The 18,425-nt window shown below is 39.0% G+C and overlaps 1 protein-coding gene across 1 annotated transcript in view; it reads left to right on the forward strand.

The window, feature by feature from the left end:
- The window catches only part of LOC119646273 (Y+L amino acid transporter 2), a 33,181-nt gene extending 17,200 nt beyond the window's left edge, over nucleotides 1-15,981 (forward strand). Inside the window, exons 3-7 of the mRNA XM_038046682.1 lie at nucleotides 7,167-7,269; nucleotides 7,355-7,622; nucleotides 7,730-8,054; nucleotides 8,116-8,240; nucleotides 15,499-15,981. Coding sequence (XP_037902610.1) covers nucleotides 7,167-7,269; nucleotides 7,355-7,622; nucleotides 7,730-8,054; nucleotides 8,116-8,240; nucleotides 15,499-15,769 — 1,092 coding nt within the window. The 3' untranslated portion in view covers nucleotides 15,770-15,981. The remainder of the gene's footprint in view (nucleotides 1-7,166; nucleotides 7,270-7,354; nucleotides 7,623-7,729; nucleotides 8,055-8,115; nucleotides 8,241-15,498) is intronic.
- The last annotated feature ends 2,444 nt before the right edge of the window (nucleotides 15,982-18,425 follow it).

Genomic DNA, 18,425 nt, shown 5'->3' on the forward strand with positions numbered 1-18,425 from the left:
GCAATCCAGACGTCAGGCGAGTACGAGGAATGGACCCAGACCAGAACAAAAATGTAGTTTTTAATGAAAAAAGAAGGTTGCGCTCAAGATTTTCATCGATTACAACGGTGTTATGCATTTTTGCTAGGAACCCCGATATTGAATAAGGAGTGTTACTTGGGCGTTACAACACCTTCATGTGTAACAATTAGCCAAGTATGAATTTTGCACTGCGATAACGCATCATCACACAATGTCACCATTACCGTCAGCTAACCTGGCGATTTATTTCTGTTCAATTGGGTCAAAAAACAACTAGGTAGGTAGAAATAGATTTCAACTTTCGGAGGAGGTAACGAAAAAATCAGAAATAATTCTAAGGGACTTACCAAACACTATGTCTAAAAAATGTTTCTGGGATCGAATCAAGGGATCACTGTGAAGAGGACAATGTCGAGCAATTTCTGGATACTTTTTGAACAAAGCAGTATATTGGTGAATTTTGTACTTAACCGACTGAGGAGCTATGTACTTTGGGCGGTCAAACTGTCAATTTGTCCGAAGACCTCAAATTTTAACTTTCTTCAAAGATAATTTGATCAAGAAGGTAACCATTAGTTTGGAATGTTTATGTGCAGTAGACTTTCGTGTCATACATCGAATCGATTCTTCAACTTAAAAGAAGCAAAAATCAATATCGGGGCATAGGAATATGTCTATACAATGTGCAGCTGCAAAGAGAGACGACATGCAGGCGAATTGCATTAAAAGCATATTGTTTGCCTTAAGCTCGATTAGATTGTAAAGTACCGGTTAAGTGAATCAATCAATACGACTAGACGTTTACAAGAAAGAGAATTCTCTAAGAAGCACAATTTATCAGGCTTCTGTGGAATAAACCCCAACAAATGAACTAATTGGGAAGAAGCCAATTAATTATCTCTAAGTTGTTAGGTTTTAATTGCACTATTAATTAATCGAATCCATCTTTATTAAATGGGAGTTGCTAACTGTGCATTAATTACTTCTGTTATTCCCTGTTCTACTTAAAAAAGGTGGTTTAGTCTAGAAAAAGAAATTATTTCAGATGGTTGCCCACACACTAATTCAAGGTCTCAATGTGTAAATATTCCTTGCTCGATTCTTTTCGACAAGCCACATGGCTGGACCTGAGTGAATTCAAATTAGCAAAACAAATACTTCTTATTTGATTGTTTACAAAAGCTTATAAAAATTTAAACTCGCCATAGATATTTCAACTAAATAAGACTGACTAGATGACGGAGCGTAGTGCGGATCATTAACAAAATATTTCGGAGTAGAATTCTGCTAAAATTAGAGAATTAATATTTTCGAAAAGATTAAGATTCTAAGAAGAGCGAAAGGAAACAGAATAAAATTTAGGGTTGATAAAAAAATTAAAGGTTACAATATACTAATTTTTTGCAGTTATTGATATTTCGCATAATAATTTCCGAAATTTTGGTATTTGCGAAGAATTACTGGCGAAGAAAAACGACTTCCTTGTTTTATTTATTTTTATTCTTTTTTAATATTTCGATAGCTAAAAGTAGGGAGATTTATGTATGTTTGAAAAAGTTATCTTAAAAAAACTCTGTTCCATATAATTACCAATAGACCAACATTATCATTCGATGGCTTGTCCGGTAGCATAGTTAACTGACTATTAGCCTTTTGATGTTATGCCGAGTTCTGTGTTTGTTTTCATCCTTGTGTATGTCCCACTGCTGCTTGGTAAGCTTATCAGTTGCCTAGCATTATGTACGATGACAATGAAATTCAAGTACAGCTTCTTCGGAAAGGAAATGGGGAAAATAGTAATATATAAGAAGCAACAGATGGGCTGCAACAAGAATATACACAGCTTTTATTAAAAATATCTCTTAGTAATAAAATGCAATGAATAAATGTATGCGTATGTGGTTAACAGACGAAATCTACGGCTCCTTTTGACGGCAGTTCTAAAGTTTTCAAACTTCGCAAAAAAATCTATAATCCGGCTTTCGTTCAGCAATGGAATAACTATCTTTTTAGCTGATTGAGTGCTTGCTGCAGAAACTTAGTATAGAGGTACCGTAGCTTAGCCTACTTTCCAACTACAGTAACAGTGGGTAGCTTAGATTTTTTTCCTAAGAAATACTTAATATAAGACCACTCGCAAGAAAACTTAAAAATAAAAAGTTCGCCCAAATTTTATACCTATCTTATATCTATATGATCTAACCTAATTTGATCTTGAGCCTATTGCTAGTAAATTTCTTGAGACAATATCTTAAAGAACTATTTACATATTCCTATATATGTGAACTAGTTAGTAAGGAGTGGTCGAATAAGAGGATTGGCCGATTTTACGATGCTGTTGTGAAATTGTGCATTTACCGGCGTTATTTTTTCTTTTATCGTGTAAGTTTTTGCAATCCTATGAAGTTTCCCTGCGTCGTAATAAAATGACTTATCGCCGATCATTTTGAGATATCTGTTTTGTACTGCCTGTAACTTTGCGCAAACTTCCCAAGCGAGAGTGGCATATAATAGAATGGGTTGCATGACCATATTAACTATTAGCAGCTTATTTTCGAGGTGCAGCTTGCATTTCCGGTTTATTAAAGGATATACCGCTTTTATGCAATTGGATACTTTAATGCAGATGTCGTCTGTATGATGTTTGAAGGTAATTGTTGGATCTAACCTCAGCCCAAGGTATTTAATATCAGCAAACCATGATAGGTTTTGCCCAAGAAAGTTTATTGGCGTAGTTGGAAAATTCTCTCTCCTCCTTTTTCTAGTGGAAAACATACAGTTAGTTTTAGTTATGTTGATTTTAATCTTCCATCTATGAAAATTTTGGTATAATTTCTCTAGATTGTTTTTCAAGCGCTACTATTGTATTTTTAACATAGAGAGAGAGAGAGTAAAAGCAACTATCGTCAGCAAATACCGTCAGTTGACACTGAGTATCTGAAATAATAAAAAACTTGTTTCTTTTTCGCTAGTGTAGATATTTATCCTTGCAAATTCTGATATTTCGGGAACCACTTGTTGCCTTCACCAGTGCTAACAAGTCTGCTGCGAAAAAGAAGTTGAGCGCAGCGAAGATTTCCTTGGGTTTGCATAAAGCCTGAGGAGGCATATTTGTATTGGGTGGTATTTCGTTTGTCCTTTGACACACTGTAAGTTCAATCAAACGGTTGCTAAACGAGCATGTGGCATAGTGATTAGCCTCGAAACTATCAGCTATCAATTCTGCCTTATGTGCACTAGAGTAAATGAGCTGACCATTTTTGTTGCGCAAGGGGGCCTGTTTGTAATGTGAATGTGTTTCGTAATGTGAACAGTTGATTACGGATCGCTGCATTCAGCAAATTAACACCGGCTTTAATGTGTACATCTCTGGTCTTTTGCTATTGTCTCCACATCGTATTTCATGTTCTGATAAGTTTTATCGTCTCATCGTCGATGAGCCTTATTTTGGATCTATTTCTCTTAAATGGGAAGCTTTTATCGATACCTTCTTCAATATTCATTACCAATGTGTCGATGAGTTTGTCAATTTGCTTGGTGTTGGATATATTATTATAATTTAATTTTGCTAAAATGAGATTCCAAGTGCTTTTTAAAAGTAGACCAATTGGCATTCGTAAATCGAGCGCATCACTTATCATGAGGTCGAAGAATGAGCCTATTCCTTTTGGGGAGAAGAAAGAAGGTTTATCGGGTGTATATACGAATAAATGTTTATTAGAAACATGTTCGTAAAGTATCTGACTATCCTTGTAGGCTTTCTTACATTTCCACAGCCTATTGCGGGCATTAAGATTACCATCAGGTATAATATATAAAATACATTATTACGGTTCTGCCCAGTAGGAGCAATCTTCTTCACGTCCATGCTTGTGATATTGTAATTACCTTTTAAAATAGTTTTGAGTTCATTACAGAGCATATCATGGAGTTCAGCTCTTGGATGGGTAAAAAAGTTAACTTTTTTTAAAATTAAATACTTTTTTAACTTGTTAGCATTTTCATTGTTGTCCAGGAAGATACAACGACCAATGGACATCAATTTAAGAGAGTAATTGTTAATTTTCAATTCTTTCATTATCGCAATAACTGACTACCGAGGCAGATCAATGAAAGTAATGGGAGGTATTCTCGCCTTCTTAGTCATCTGAGTTTCAGTTTCATTGGTATTCTCCGATTCGTCCTGCAGATCGACAAGTGGCTGGTAGCGATTGGTCATTCACCTTACGCGGTTATGCGACGTTTTGGGCATTATTAGCCGATCCCGCATGAGCATTCCAGCCGTGGAGGACTTCCGGCTGCGTTTTTTTCTACTCGCAGCTAATTGTGTCTCCGACATCTTTCTCAGTTAATACACAGAATATTCGACGACAAAAAAACACTTGTATAACTTCAGTCTAGTTTTTAAATAAAATCAAATTTCACTTTCACTTTAGATTTTCGTTAGAATTTCACTCACTCTTTTTAACTGAAGGACTAGGCTATCTTGAACAGTCCGTCCGAGGCTATTGATGAGCCCGAGCCGGAATCAGCGCTATAACTTCTGGTATATGGCGAAATTTGCCATTGCGTTGATTGAGAAATAAAAGCTGCCCCAAATAATGATGATAGAATCATCTTTAAACTGTCCAGTTTTTACTGAGGTGTTATTTATTCGAAAATCCTAGCAATTTGGTATCTTCTTAAAGAGTGCAAGAAGAATATCTTGGTCAATATCTTAAAGCAATCTGTGTAAGTGCGACAACTGGGTGGATAGTTACGAGTTTCTTGCTATAGCAGGGATAATAGCTAAAACAATCCTGGAATGCAACATCATCGCCCTGTGAAACGGTATGTGTAATTTAGTTATTTACTCGCTTCTTCTACTCCCCTCAATGAACATTTTAGAAAGTTTTCGATGATGTCAACAGAAAGTATATCTGGAGTGTTTAATGAAAGGTATCATATTGTCAGAGCGCCATAAGACGTCGTAAAAGATTACGTGTTAGATTGACGTATATCTTCGGATGAATTTGAAGTTCAAAGCAGAATCCTAATGGGTTTCATTCTGTCATTGATATTACTTCTTTTCGTTATCGGTATGTCCTTCGTATCGCCTTGGCCAGTGGGGGAGGCAATGGGCTATGATGTCTTTCTTTAGGTACCCTGACTATCCCAATGGCATCTATTTGCTCTCTCATCGACTTCGGAGTTTTCCCCAAATGGCTATGGATTTGAAGGTTCACCACCTTTCTGGAAGGGATCGAAGCCTCCCTTGGGACTCGGACTCTGATATCGTGTGAAATCGCGGGAAGTTCAACGTAGCGTGTGCCGCGACAAAAAAGGAATTTGTTATTGCGCTGGTCAAGAAAGCGGAAGATGCTGTAGAACGTAATGATTTCAGAAGTGTATACCATATCAGAAAAGAACTTGCATGTAGTCACAAACCTCTCGATGATGCTGTGAAGGACATTAATGGTCGACTCCTCGATTCGCGATGACGACACACCTCACCACGATTGTAAGCCGTATGACATTCTTGTGGATGAAATGGCTAGTCAGCGTAACATACGAATACGGACCGCTCCTCCGAACAGAAGAATAAAACCACTTTGTTCGACGACTTAATCGCCAGAAATTCTGGGAATACGAGACCTTCCCTAGAGAGTGGAATAAGGGAATACTTGTTAAAATTCATCCATTGAACTCGCAAAAATAATTGCTAAAATTATCCTGGGACGCATAAAAGAACATCTCAATAGCTTGATCTACTTGGAGCAGGCTGGTTTCCGCTCTGAATCCTCCTGCATTAACCACATTAACACACTGCGGATCATTTGGGAACAGTTCATGGAGTTTAGATCTTCGCTTCATCTGCTCTTCGTCGATTTCGAGATAACTTTACACAGCGTGAACCGTGAGTGTATCTTGAGTGCTTTACGTAGGAGGGTTATTGCGGCAAAATTAATAGCTATTATGGCAGTGCTATATGATGGCGCAAAATGTCGTGTATTGCATCAAGGTAAAATCTCTGAGGAATTTGAGGTCGAAAGTGGAACCCGTCAAAGCTGCATTTTGTCACAGATGTTATTTCTTCTTGGTGACGTTCTTCATGCTTGCATAGAACGTGGAGGAGCTCAGTGGACCTTGACATCTTTCCTCAAACACCTGATCACTATTTGGTCCTTCATCGGGTCATGGACCTCAGAAAAATGGCTCTGGTTTTGAATAGAAAGAAAAGTAGAGTTGGACTAAAAATAAACACTAATAAAACCAAGATTGTCAGTCTGAAGGGTCATCGTACTCTCGACATCTGCGTTAATGAGCAGATTATCGGAAGCGTTGATTAATTAATAATATATCTAGGAAGGGTGGTGTCTGAGGGACTATACCTCATGAAAGGGTGAATGGTAACCATATATATATGAAGAAAGGAGGGTTGAATTTTTCCCGAGGCGGGACCTTAATCAGCGATTAGAGTGTCAGTTGCATATCAAAAACAGAACAAGCTTCTCTAAGTGCTTAGATTCCATGTCTCACTCCCACTCCCAGCACATAAAAACAGAATGGTATGGTTGGTATGGTTTTTGGGAAGAAATGTAAACGGTTATGCTGTCGTTAACACGTTATGGGGGTCAATGGGAAGCGCATCAGGGGTATATCCAATTCCCGTCACAGATCACCTGCTAAAATATTATCTACATCATCTCTATTAACAGCAACTCCGGCCATATATTATATATTAATATAACAGTAGAATGTTATTAATTGGAAACAAATTACTCAGGGGATATTTACAATACTATTTATCTTCTTTTTATGGATTTTCAGCAACTTCTCCTTCGTTGTAAATTTGACCCACCCTTGTACATGCATTTCATGTGAACACCCTTCTTGAACATATTCTCTGAAAATTGCCCCAAATGAATATTCAGCTTCTGAAAAAAGAAAACTAACATTAATTAAGTATAAAAAGAATCAAATATGATGACCATAAAATTCAAATGTAATTTTTCTTTCAACTCCCAAGAATTTCGACACAAATTCTTCCCCAAAACAACATTTCGCTCCAGACTATAAATAGTTAATGATGACTTTACTTTTTTAATTATGGTACTATTTATTACTGCGCGATTATTATCAATAAAAAATATTCCTACTTCCAGACAATTGTTGCATTAACCTTCGCTCAATATGCAGCTAAGCCGTTTTTCGAAGACTGCTCGCCCCCAGACAGCGCTGTTAAACTATTAGCGGCTGTTTGCTTATGTGAGTACTTTTTTTATGATTATCTCTTAATGTCTATCATATTTAATTGCCAATCTATCAATTAACCAATTATTTTTTTCTGAAGGTTTTTTGACCGCTATCAACTGCATATCAACGAAATGGTCAATGAAAATCCAAGATGTGTTCACGGCAGCGAAACTGGCCGCCTTGGTCCTGATCGTATTAACTGGTCTGTACTGGATGTTGACGGGAAACGTACAAAATTTTGAAGATATGTGGGAAGGAGAATACAATTTAGCAAATATAGGATTTGCCTTTTATAACGGACTGTTTGCTTTTGGTGGATGGAATTATTTGAATTTCGTGACAGAGGAGTTGCAAGATCCTTATAAGTAAGTATAATATGGGCTATATACCTCGGTGAACTAAGAAAACATAAAAAATATTTAATAACTCTTATGAATAAAATGAACATTCTTCAATTCCGTTTTAATTATAGAAATTTGCCTCGCGCAATATGGATTGCTATGCCCCTCGTCACAGGAATTTACGTACTCGTAAACTTAGCATACTTTGCAGTGGTGTCTAGAACGGAAATGTTAAGCTCATTAGCTGTTGCTGTAACTTTTGGAAATCATATGTTTGGCAAACTCGCATGGATTGTTCCAATCTTTGTTGCTTTAAGTACCTTTGGAGGTGTTAATGGTGTTTTATTCACATCGGCTCGGCTGTTTGCAACTGGCGCACAAGAGGGCCATTTACCCTCATTCTTCACATTGTTCCATGCTAGGAAACAAACCCCAATCCCATCCCTGATTTTTACAGTAAGTTTCACATTATACGTTTTGTTAAATTGTCGATAATGTGGTTTTAAATTTTTTTCAGTGTATAGTTTCGTTGGCGATGCTTTTAACCGCAGACGTTTATATGCTCATTAATTACTTCAGTCAGATACTGTGGCTTTCTGTAGCCGCCAGTATTGCAGGTTTATTGTGGTTACGGAAAACAAAGTAAGTATAAGATAAACATGCATTGTGACATGTGTACATTTAATGTATACGAAACTACATAGGTTTTCGTATTCTTCGTATTTCCATATTATCAATACTTTGATCCTTTACTTGTACTACCTATATGGTGAAGATTGAGATAACGCTATTCACACAAAATGTACATAGTATATTCAAAAATTAGCGAGTACGAACTAGGAGTTCCATCGCTGATCTCCCATGAAAGCGCAGACAGTTGGAAAATATTAGCGTTTGTCTGCGGTATTTCGGCTTAAGAGGAAAGGGCACGCCTGACGCCTATGTCGGTATGCTAATAAGAAATGAATATTCGAATATATACACGCGCGATTCCTTTTGCCGCCCAACTAAGTTACAAAGACATATTGTTCGTCATTAGAAAACTATGCAAGTTTGAAATAGAGCCCACTCACTGTTATCGGCCTGACTGATACCAGACAACACTCCTCGAACTATAGCACAAGACAGAATGACAGTTTTTTGCATTTCTATGAATAATCCAGCCCTTAGATCGAGCGTTTTCAGCGCCTTATGTAAATTTTGCGGGACTAATCCCATCACTGAAATCACAACTAAGACTATTTGAATCCTTTGCAGTTTCCATGTTTACTTCATATCAATCATAATTCATCAAGCGGCCGTTGTTTCGGATTTTTTCTTGCTGTTTTTTAAAAGTGTTCCGATCCAGTAAATTATAAAGTCCGCTCGAGTGCTTATGATCAACAATGCGGTCGGTGGCAATAGTGTGATCCCAGAGTAGTTTCAAAGATTTGCTGCGGAGTATACTTAAAAAACGGATGATGTGTATGTGTGTGTGTGCGTTTGAGGTGGGGGAGAGGCAAGGCCTTTGAGCACTCAGACATTAGTGGTCCACTGTACTCGATTCCCCCGTCTAACGGAATATCCCGGATTCGTTTATGTATCGAAGGATTTCCGTTAGTGGATGTGATGCTATCCGCTGCAGTTGGAGCATATCAGCACCAAAAATCTGATGTCTGATGCGTCCGTAAGCGAGGCACTCACATAGAAAATGTTCCGTGGATTCCGCTTCCTCATTACAGGATGGACACGTATCATCTTGGATAATTCCTATTCTGAAGATATGCCCAGCTAGTGAATTATGACCAGTCAGAATGCCCACAATACTTCTGCAAGTCATCCTGCTTTTGGACAGTATAAACTTTGCAGTATGTTTGTTTGGTTCTGACAGGAAGAGTTTGGTGTGCCTAGCAGCATTAAGGCTTCGTCACCTGTCATTATGGGAAGCTTGTTCCCAGTTTTTGATAGCAGCATCAGCCAATGCTACCGACACCCCAATTGCTGGTTCCGGTCCGGGCATGGGGAAACTTGAAGCCTCTTTTGCTAAGGCATCCGAGATTTCATTTCCCTCTACACCACAATGACCAGGTACCCAGAGTAAATTCACCATATTGAATCTGGAAACAGAATTCAATCGGTTTCTGTATTCCTGAACGATTTTTGAAGCGATCAAAGTACTACTCAACACCCTCAATGCAGCTTGACTATCGCTACAGATTGCGATGCGCCTGCCCTTCAACCACTCGTCAATCATCCAGGTTGCAGCCTTTAGGATCGCATATACTTCAGCCTGAAAGGCCAATTATTCATCATTGTTCTCAGGAAAAGTACCACATTCGGGTAGATTAGCGTAACACTTGTAGTAATCACGAAAGTGATATGAAATTAAAATCTGATTTATAATCAATGTAAGCGGTCGAAATGTTCCGGTTTTTGTGGATAGTTTGGTTTACAGGTACTGTAATAATTTTAAGTTCTTTTTTACAACCTATTAAATTGTGAACATGCTCCTTGAAGATCAGATATCGTTGGAAAATGGTAGAACCGAGTTTAGGACAGCAATCACTGGATTAAAATGATTTGTAGGTTTTGAACCGCCTTAGCCGGAAGGTATGAACCTTATCAGCTCCTGGCGCCATCCAATTACCTGCCTTTCCAGGAGCTACTCAATATCATTTTCAAAAATATCAGGTGGAGTTCCTTACATGAACGCATAAGGGGTGGAAATCACACTGCTTTTAAATTGCAGCAACTGGGTTGGGAAATTACGGAAAAAAATTTCGACGAGCTATAACTGTCTCCCAAAACTAGGGGACTTTAGAGTAGATCGGTTGGAACACGGGCATGGCACAGAACTTTGCGAAAACAAGGCCGGCAACTAGCTTACCATTCCTCTAAAAATTTATAGAGACTATTATTAATAGAATGACCAGTGCGCACTTCGAGAGCAACATGATTTTGTCCTAAGCGCAGAAGAGCTGTGAAGTTGAATCCAGAGATTGCCAAGAGCAATCCATTATCGAATCGGTAGTTGCAAGAAGCAAAAGAAATTTGACTAATTACTTTTGGCAATGCCCCAAATACCTGGCTTATCGATATCCTATGTCTTCTGGTAGTCATGTCATGACTGTCAGTCCATCCTCAGGGTAACAAGAGCTCATAATGTACACTCTTTGCGAAGAGATATTATCCAACGAAACTCATTGCGCCCCTTTGGTTTTGTATGGCACTGAAATCCCTTTTATGGACAATGAATAATACTAAAAGGCTTTGCGATAGCATATACTAATTGCGAATCGGCGCAACTGATGTGCTTAAATCACGTTATGTTGATACTAATAGATATTCGATTGAATTTAATTTGGACAAATGTCTAATTCAAGCTAGTCACAAAGGTCATTATTATCCGGATGCCGGGCATAATATGGAATATAGGAATTCTGCAAAAAAAAACATAGCTCGAGCTGGTGATTTAAAGTCTACTTTTCTATTCAGATTCCTACCGCATCTGAAGCGTGTATCCTTACCTTTTCTGGTATACAATTTTTGTTTAGCTCTCTCAAGCATATTATATCAAAATTTCAAGTCGATCGGAGTAAAACTGACGAAGTTATGAGTATTCGAACGTCCGTTACCCTAGGCCGGGTCTTCCAGTGTGTAAATCGCTTTTTTGAAACTGGCTTTTTTTAAGTCCGTGTACATTATAACCAAAAACTACTGCAATCGCTTTAAAATTTTGTACGATGCCTCTTCACATAATTTTCCAGGCATCCTTGGCGGCTTTTTTGTTTGTTTTTTTTTTTAATATTTACTTATTTTAAATTTGTTTGAATTTGCCGATTTTTTGGCCAGTGTTACGAGAAATTGAAAAATCGATCAAACAGATCGCTGCATGGTTACCTCGAGAAACATCTCCTTTAATGAATGCATTTTGATGTTTGTGTTTCAGATGATTCTATCGCAGGATATCGTGTACACCGCGAAACAATTTTTTTCCGAAAAGCATCCGGAAATTCACTGTCACTCGTTCAATTTATAAATGTTTGCAACAGAAATTTCGGGAAATATTATTTGATTGTTTCGTTGTTATATGGAATAAATAAGTTTTCACTATCTGTAATCGCAAAAAAATCTTAAAAACATACCATTTTTTCACCGAATTAACCCTACCCCCTCCTCCCTCTTTAAGTCGATTTGCTGCGTCCTTAATTTTACAATAAGAAGCAGACGAGCTGCTTGGATGCTGCTGTTTGAAAACCAGATTGGGAGCTGACTCCATCATTCAATCCTCTAAGTGCGGTGAAATGGGACCAAGAGTAGATCAATGAGTGTGGTGTCGAAAGCAGAGCACGGTTTACATGTGAATTGTAACTGGATGCTTGGATGATATCTTTACTGTGGCATTTAATTCCCTTGCGGGCGGTAAAACCTACTATCTATCGATATTGTGTTTTATAGGAAATACAATCCAGTGTCTCATCTTCCCACATTTTATAGTGGGAACAACAAAACGCAAATCGACTATATTCTCATAAGACGTCAACATTTTACCACTGTCACTGATTGCAAAGTCGTTCCCTATGAGACCAACGCACCTCAGCATTGGCCGTTGATTGCTGTCCTGCGAATTAAGCCACCGATAAAACGGCGTGAGGAACGCACTGGCCCGCCGCGCATTAAATGGTGGCGATTTGGTGAGAAGAATGAAGAAACGGTCTCACTCATACGATTGCCAACCATTACGAATGTGGAAAAATCATGGAACCAAATGAAAGACACGATCCACAAAGCGGCCTCTGCAACCCTCGGGGTCACCAAGCCGGGTAAGCGGTACATCAACCGAGATACTTGGCTTTGGAATGATGATGTTGAAATGAAGGTCCGTGAAAAGAAACGCCTCTACCACAAATTTCTCGACGATAAAACGCCTGCTAATTGGCAAATTTATAAGAATGCCAACCGGGAAGCAAAGAAAGCGGTCGCTGTCACCCGAGCGAACCATTTCAAAAATCTTTACGATAAACTGGACACTCGAGATGGCGATAAATATCTGTATCGACTTGCTAAAAGCGGTGATGAACGCACACAGGATATCGAACACTTCTGTTGTGTTAATGACAAGAACGGTACTTTGCTTACCAACCGTCGAGCCACAACGGATAGATGGCGAGAATACTTCGAGCAGATTTCAACTGAAGAATTTGCTCATCCTCCACTTCCACAATCATTGCCGACATTTGGAGCAGTTCCACCAGTCAGCGCAACTGAAGTCGAGGAGGCAATAAAACAAATGAAATCGGGGAAAGCAACAGGACCTGACGACATCGCATCTGAGCTCTGGAAAGCGAAGAGCTGGGACCCAACACTGTGGCTCAGTGAATTCTTTAACCGGGTTATTCAGGAAGGAAGAACACCATCTGACTGGCAAGAAAGTACCACTGTTCCAATATGGAAAAAGAAAGGTAGCCCAGCAGAATGTTCAAATTACCGTCCGATCCGGTTACTTTCCCATACCATGAAGATTTTTGAACGCATTCTTGACAATCGTATTCGCGAAATCGTTGAAATAACCGTGAATCAAGCCGGATTTGTCAAGAACTGCGGAACTACTGACGCAATACACGCTGCGCGGTTACTCATGGAGAAACACCGTGAGAAGCATCGCCCTCTTTACATTGCCTTTCTGGATCTAGAGAAAGCGTTTGACCGTGTATCACACGAACTCATCTGGTATGCTTTACGACAACACTTCGTGCCAGAAGAACTCGTGCGCTGGGTTCAATTGCTCTACCACGATCCGAAAAGTAAAGTTCGAAGTATGGCGGGTGTATCAAAACCGCTTCGTGTATCTGTTGGAGTTCATCAAGGAAGTGCCCTCTCACCACTCCTCTTTGTCCTTGTTATGGACACCGTCACACGGGATATCCAACGTCCAGCGCCCTACACACTGCTTTATGCAGATGATGTTTTCCTAGCATCTGATAGCAAAAATGATCTCGAGCAACTTGTTCAAAAATGGAATGATCGCCTCATGCAACACGGTCTCAGATTGAATTTAAACAAAACTGAATTTTTGACGACCGATCCCCATGAAACACGCACAATCACTGTCAGCGGCAGTGATCTGCCCAGAACTGAGCGATTTAAATACCTCGGGTCAACGCTATCAGCCAATGGAGAGCTGCGTTATGAAATTGCGCATTAACGCAACCTGGATGAAGTGGCGTTCCACAACTGAGGTGGAATCTAAAATTTATCGCAATGCCGTCCTTTGTGATCGACGTATCAACGAACGTCTCAAAGCTAAAATTTACCGCAATGTCGTCCGTCCAGTCGCTCTCTATGGTTCTGAGTGTTGGCTGACCATAAAAGACAATGAACGGCGTCTCGCGGTAATGGAGACGAAGATGCTACGTTGGACTATTGGCGTCACACGTTTAGATCACATCCGAAATGAGGATATCCGCGATCGTTATGGGGTTGCACCGATCGTGGAAAAGTTGCGAGAGAGGCGTCTTCGATGGTATGGTCACGCAATTTGTGCAAACGAGAATTCACTTGCAAAGATTGGTCTGAACATCGAAGTCTATGGTAAACGACCAAAAGGCAGACCTAAGCAACGGTGGCTTGATACGCTGGATGGGGATTTGAAAGCCTCGAGATTGCACCCAGATCAGGCATTCGATAGAGCCAAATGGCGAAGCCGATCACGACGAGCCGACCCCGCTTGTGAACGGGACAAAGGCTGAAGAAAAAGAAAGAAGAAGAAGAAGACAATCCAGTGTCAACAATGATGTTTCATTTAGAGAAACAAAACATTCAAGCGAAGGCGCAACCGTAGGAAAAAAATATCCTGAAGCGTGCCAGAGGCAACTGCAAATATAAGAAGCAAAGGGAATTACAATATGTGTAGACAATCTCGTACGAGTGGTATACCTTTTCTCCGAATTTCTTTCACAAGGGCTTAATAATTAAATGTTTAAGCTAAAGGTGCCACAAAATTCTGAATGAGCCTGATTTTATTTGTTCATGAATAACACGCAAGTGCTTCACGCAACTTCAAAGCATTTGAATGTGGTATAAATGGTCGTTCGGGCCAAAATGCAATCCTTTGCGGAGAAGATTTCCATATGGTGTTTTCTACGCATTATTATTTTTTCTCCTTTTTGATTTTGGATACGACTGCAGCAGCGGCACGGCGCAAAGAGGAATACCAACATCCATGACTAACTGGGATTAGAAACTGATGTAACTATGTAGATCGGGAAACTGATTCTCATCCGCCTCTCTCGTACTGTCACAGAAAAAGGCATCGTAACGTATCTTGGGCAGTGAGTCAATAAATAAATAATAAACTGATGACATAATGATAAAACAGTTATAAATTTGTTTCTATTGTTGCAACAACGTGTCCTGACAAATATTCTTCCTCAATTTTAAATTGAAATTCGCCCAGGGTCAGCAAATTACATCGGCCCTTCTTTCATTCAGCAGCGGCAGATGAATTTTATTATTTGAATGCTAAATTTAGTAAGAATTTGCTAGAGACTACCCAATTTTAACTGTGGACCATCTCATATAAAGTCATCAAAAGGTTTAAATACTGTCAGCGATGTGAAAAAGAAGTAGGCTTAGTCACGACCTAAGGCAGCACTTGCAGTTTCTGGAGTGCGGCCTTTCAAAGACTAAATTATTGGTATCCCAAAAAAACACACTTTTTTACTACAAAAGTAGAAAATTTGGTGCAAATGTTGCCATTTCATGTGGAGTTGCAATAGATCCAAAATGTGCTTGTATTGTTCATTCAATGTAAATTTTGTTGAGGTAGCCAAAGTTTACTTACATACAATTAATAAGGTTGAAAATTCTTTTGCTGTATAAGTAGAATAAATCAGATAATATATCATTAATTTTTTTCCAGGCCTGACTTACCGCGACCAATCAAAGTTCATCTTGCTCTGCCGATTATCTTCATCTTCTGCTGCGTAACCCTCGTCATGTTACCAACACTAAGCCAACCAATGAATTTAGTCATAGGCATTGCGATCACCCTTGCTGGCATTCCATTCTACTATATATGTATTGAGTGGAAGGATAAACCCAGGTTCTTAGGGAAAATTTCACGAGGCCTTGAAAGGTTTTGTCAGGCTATGTTTAACACAGTATTGGTTCAAAGTTCCGAAGCGACTTAAAATTAGTAAGATGAAACCTAAACGGGAACAATGAAAATTGATATTTTGCTTGAAACAGAAATAAGAATGAATGCGCTTCTAAATATTAATAATTTTATTATAATTACATAAATTGATAAGGATATTAAATTTATTACCAATTTACAAGGAAACTCGTTATGCTTTTTATAGAAAATATATGAAATAAATTTTTTGTATGGACCAAGATAGAATTTTGGTTGTTTTAATGATGTAATGAGTTATATAATCATCAGTTCTCTTTGCTAGCATTAATATCCTGGTTGAGTATATGCTTGGGTTCAGGTTCATAGGTGTAAACCAGAACATATACCTTTACTTAATGCTAAGTAATTTCAAGTATTTTTCGTTAACTACTTATTGTTTGTTATTAAATGATGGCGACGAACTATTAACATAAAGATGCGATGATACGACTTTTTGTGCGATTTTTTAATTTGGATTGCAGCGTAAAAGTGGTTGGTTTACATGCTACTGATATTGAGTTGCTGCTTGTCGTTTTTGTCCGAAATTCGATGCTGCTGCCATTCATTTGAAAAAATAATAAAAATATTCATAATAGTAATAATTAAAAACCAATGTAATTCCACCAGAAGTAACTTCAGATTTCCAGTGAATGAAGACGCATCTGTCTCATTAGACACCTCACCTCGAGCAGTGGGCTACGCATTGGGTCCAATCAGCCTGAGTACGCTATCACCTGGTTATACATCAACATCATTCCTCGGACAATACCAATCTCGAGTCAGCATTATATTCACGAACGTAAAACGAGAGGTTTAACTTAAAATGCTATGCGTCAGCATAGCATTGTTAGCATTACATCTTATTATGGAAAACCACAACTTTGATTGCACTGCGGAAAGACGGCAGTCAAGTCCGATGGCTAAGTTGACTAGGTGTCAGTTTCTTGATCTCCTTCCCCGGATTCGCATGCAGGATTGGTCATCGATGTTTGTGTTCCTCTTTATGTCGTTCCACTGATGTAGGCTTGTAACTTGGACAGCATCAAGTATCATGATAATCAAGAAGACTATACCCAGGAAGTGGAAACTGCCTTCAATTTTTACAGGACGAAAAAGATGGTATCGGGTGGCGGGGTCTTTCCAACAGGACCGCAGTTGTGCTTTGCGAATCTTCATTGGTATTGGTGCTCATTTGTGTGATGGTTTGTTATAGAAATTTTCAAACTTGTTGTCCCAATAAATCTGAGAAGACCGCGATCCGAATAATATCGCAATTCCGCTTTATCACTTTCCTATTGGTTATTTGTAACCTGTTGCTTGATTCCATCGATTCGGACACACAGAATTGCTATAGAAACATGACACACAATACATTAATCGATGCGCATAGCGCTCTGTAATCTTTTTGTCCTGCTTTTTCTTTCAAGTTTCACTTCCTGTGTATAGTATAGCTAAAAACTGAAACACAGTCTCTTATTGAAAATCAATTAGAAAAAAACAATTCAAAAAAGAGACTGCGAGAATGCCCTGTACCCCACGAAGGAGCCCTTTTCTCAGTCCTTCTGATACTGAAATCGAGAAATGTATTCAGGAAATGTTAACTTTGCATATTCAAGACCACAATAAAGATGATCTTACTGCACGACTGCGAAATAAGGACACTAACAAAAATTCACACTATTCACAAAGAAAACTCAGCTCCATACTGGGGCTGGTGCTATTGAGATCAATGCGGAGAAACTAGTATAACCGCGAACTCTTCCTTATTTATGACAATCCAACCGCATCCACTGTTATTGCAAAAATTACGTAACGTGACGTGAAGAATATGGAAAGCGTAAAAATTTTTAAGCGTATCCTAGAAGTCAAAGATTCCGGATTGTATTTCTCGTGTTCACTCCTTTGTGGAGTATAGGGCATCTACCCAGTCTTGGATTTCAATGAAACTGTGTTTCAGTTTCATTATCATCACACTTAATGTTGTGCAAGCGATAAGCATACAGCAACGGAACAACACGAATACAAAGAAAAACATGCTGGGGCACGGGGATAACGAGACTGAGAGGCTAACACTCAACCAACTCGACCAACGCCCCATCAAGAATTCTTAAACGGTTCCAAGAAGTCAAAGATTTTGAATTGGGATTTGGAAGCACCGAAAACCAACCAACCAACAACATCAAACCGCACTGGTCAAACGGGAAGAATAAAGATAGGAGAATACAACTTTGAGATCGTTGATAATTTCTCCTATCTAGGGTCGAAAATTACAACCGATAACAGCTACGATGATGAAATCCGCGCACGGTTATTGTCAGTCAACAGAGCATATTTCAGCTTACAAAAACTGTTTCGCTCGAAACGTCTCACCATAGGGTCAAAGCTCTTACTGTACAAGACAATGATCTTGCCAGTCCTCATGTATTCCTCGGAGACTTGGGTTCTTAGCAAGAAGAATTGCGAACTCTTGGCCGCGTTCGAGAAAAGAATCCTCCGAAGAATTTTTGGCCCCCTACATGAGAATGGGCGATTCCGTACCCTACACAATGACGAAATATATGAGCGATACCATGACCGTCAGGTTGTGGATAAAATCCGACTCAATAGGTTACGGTGGGCGGGTCACTTAATCCGTATGGATGAGGATGATCCCACCCGGAAAGTCTATAAGG

Source organism: Hermetia illucens, chromosome 1, assembly GCF_905115235.1.
Source record: "Hermetia illucens chromosome 1, iHerIll2.2.curated.20191125, whole genome shotgun sequence".
Taxonomy (NCBI): domain Eukaryota; kingdom Metazoa; phylum Arthropoda; class Insecta; order Diptera; family Stratiomyidae; genus Hermetia; species Hermetia illucens.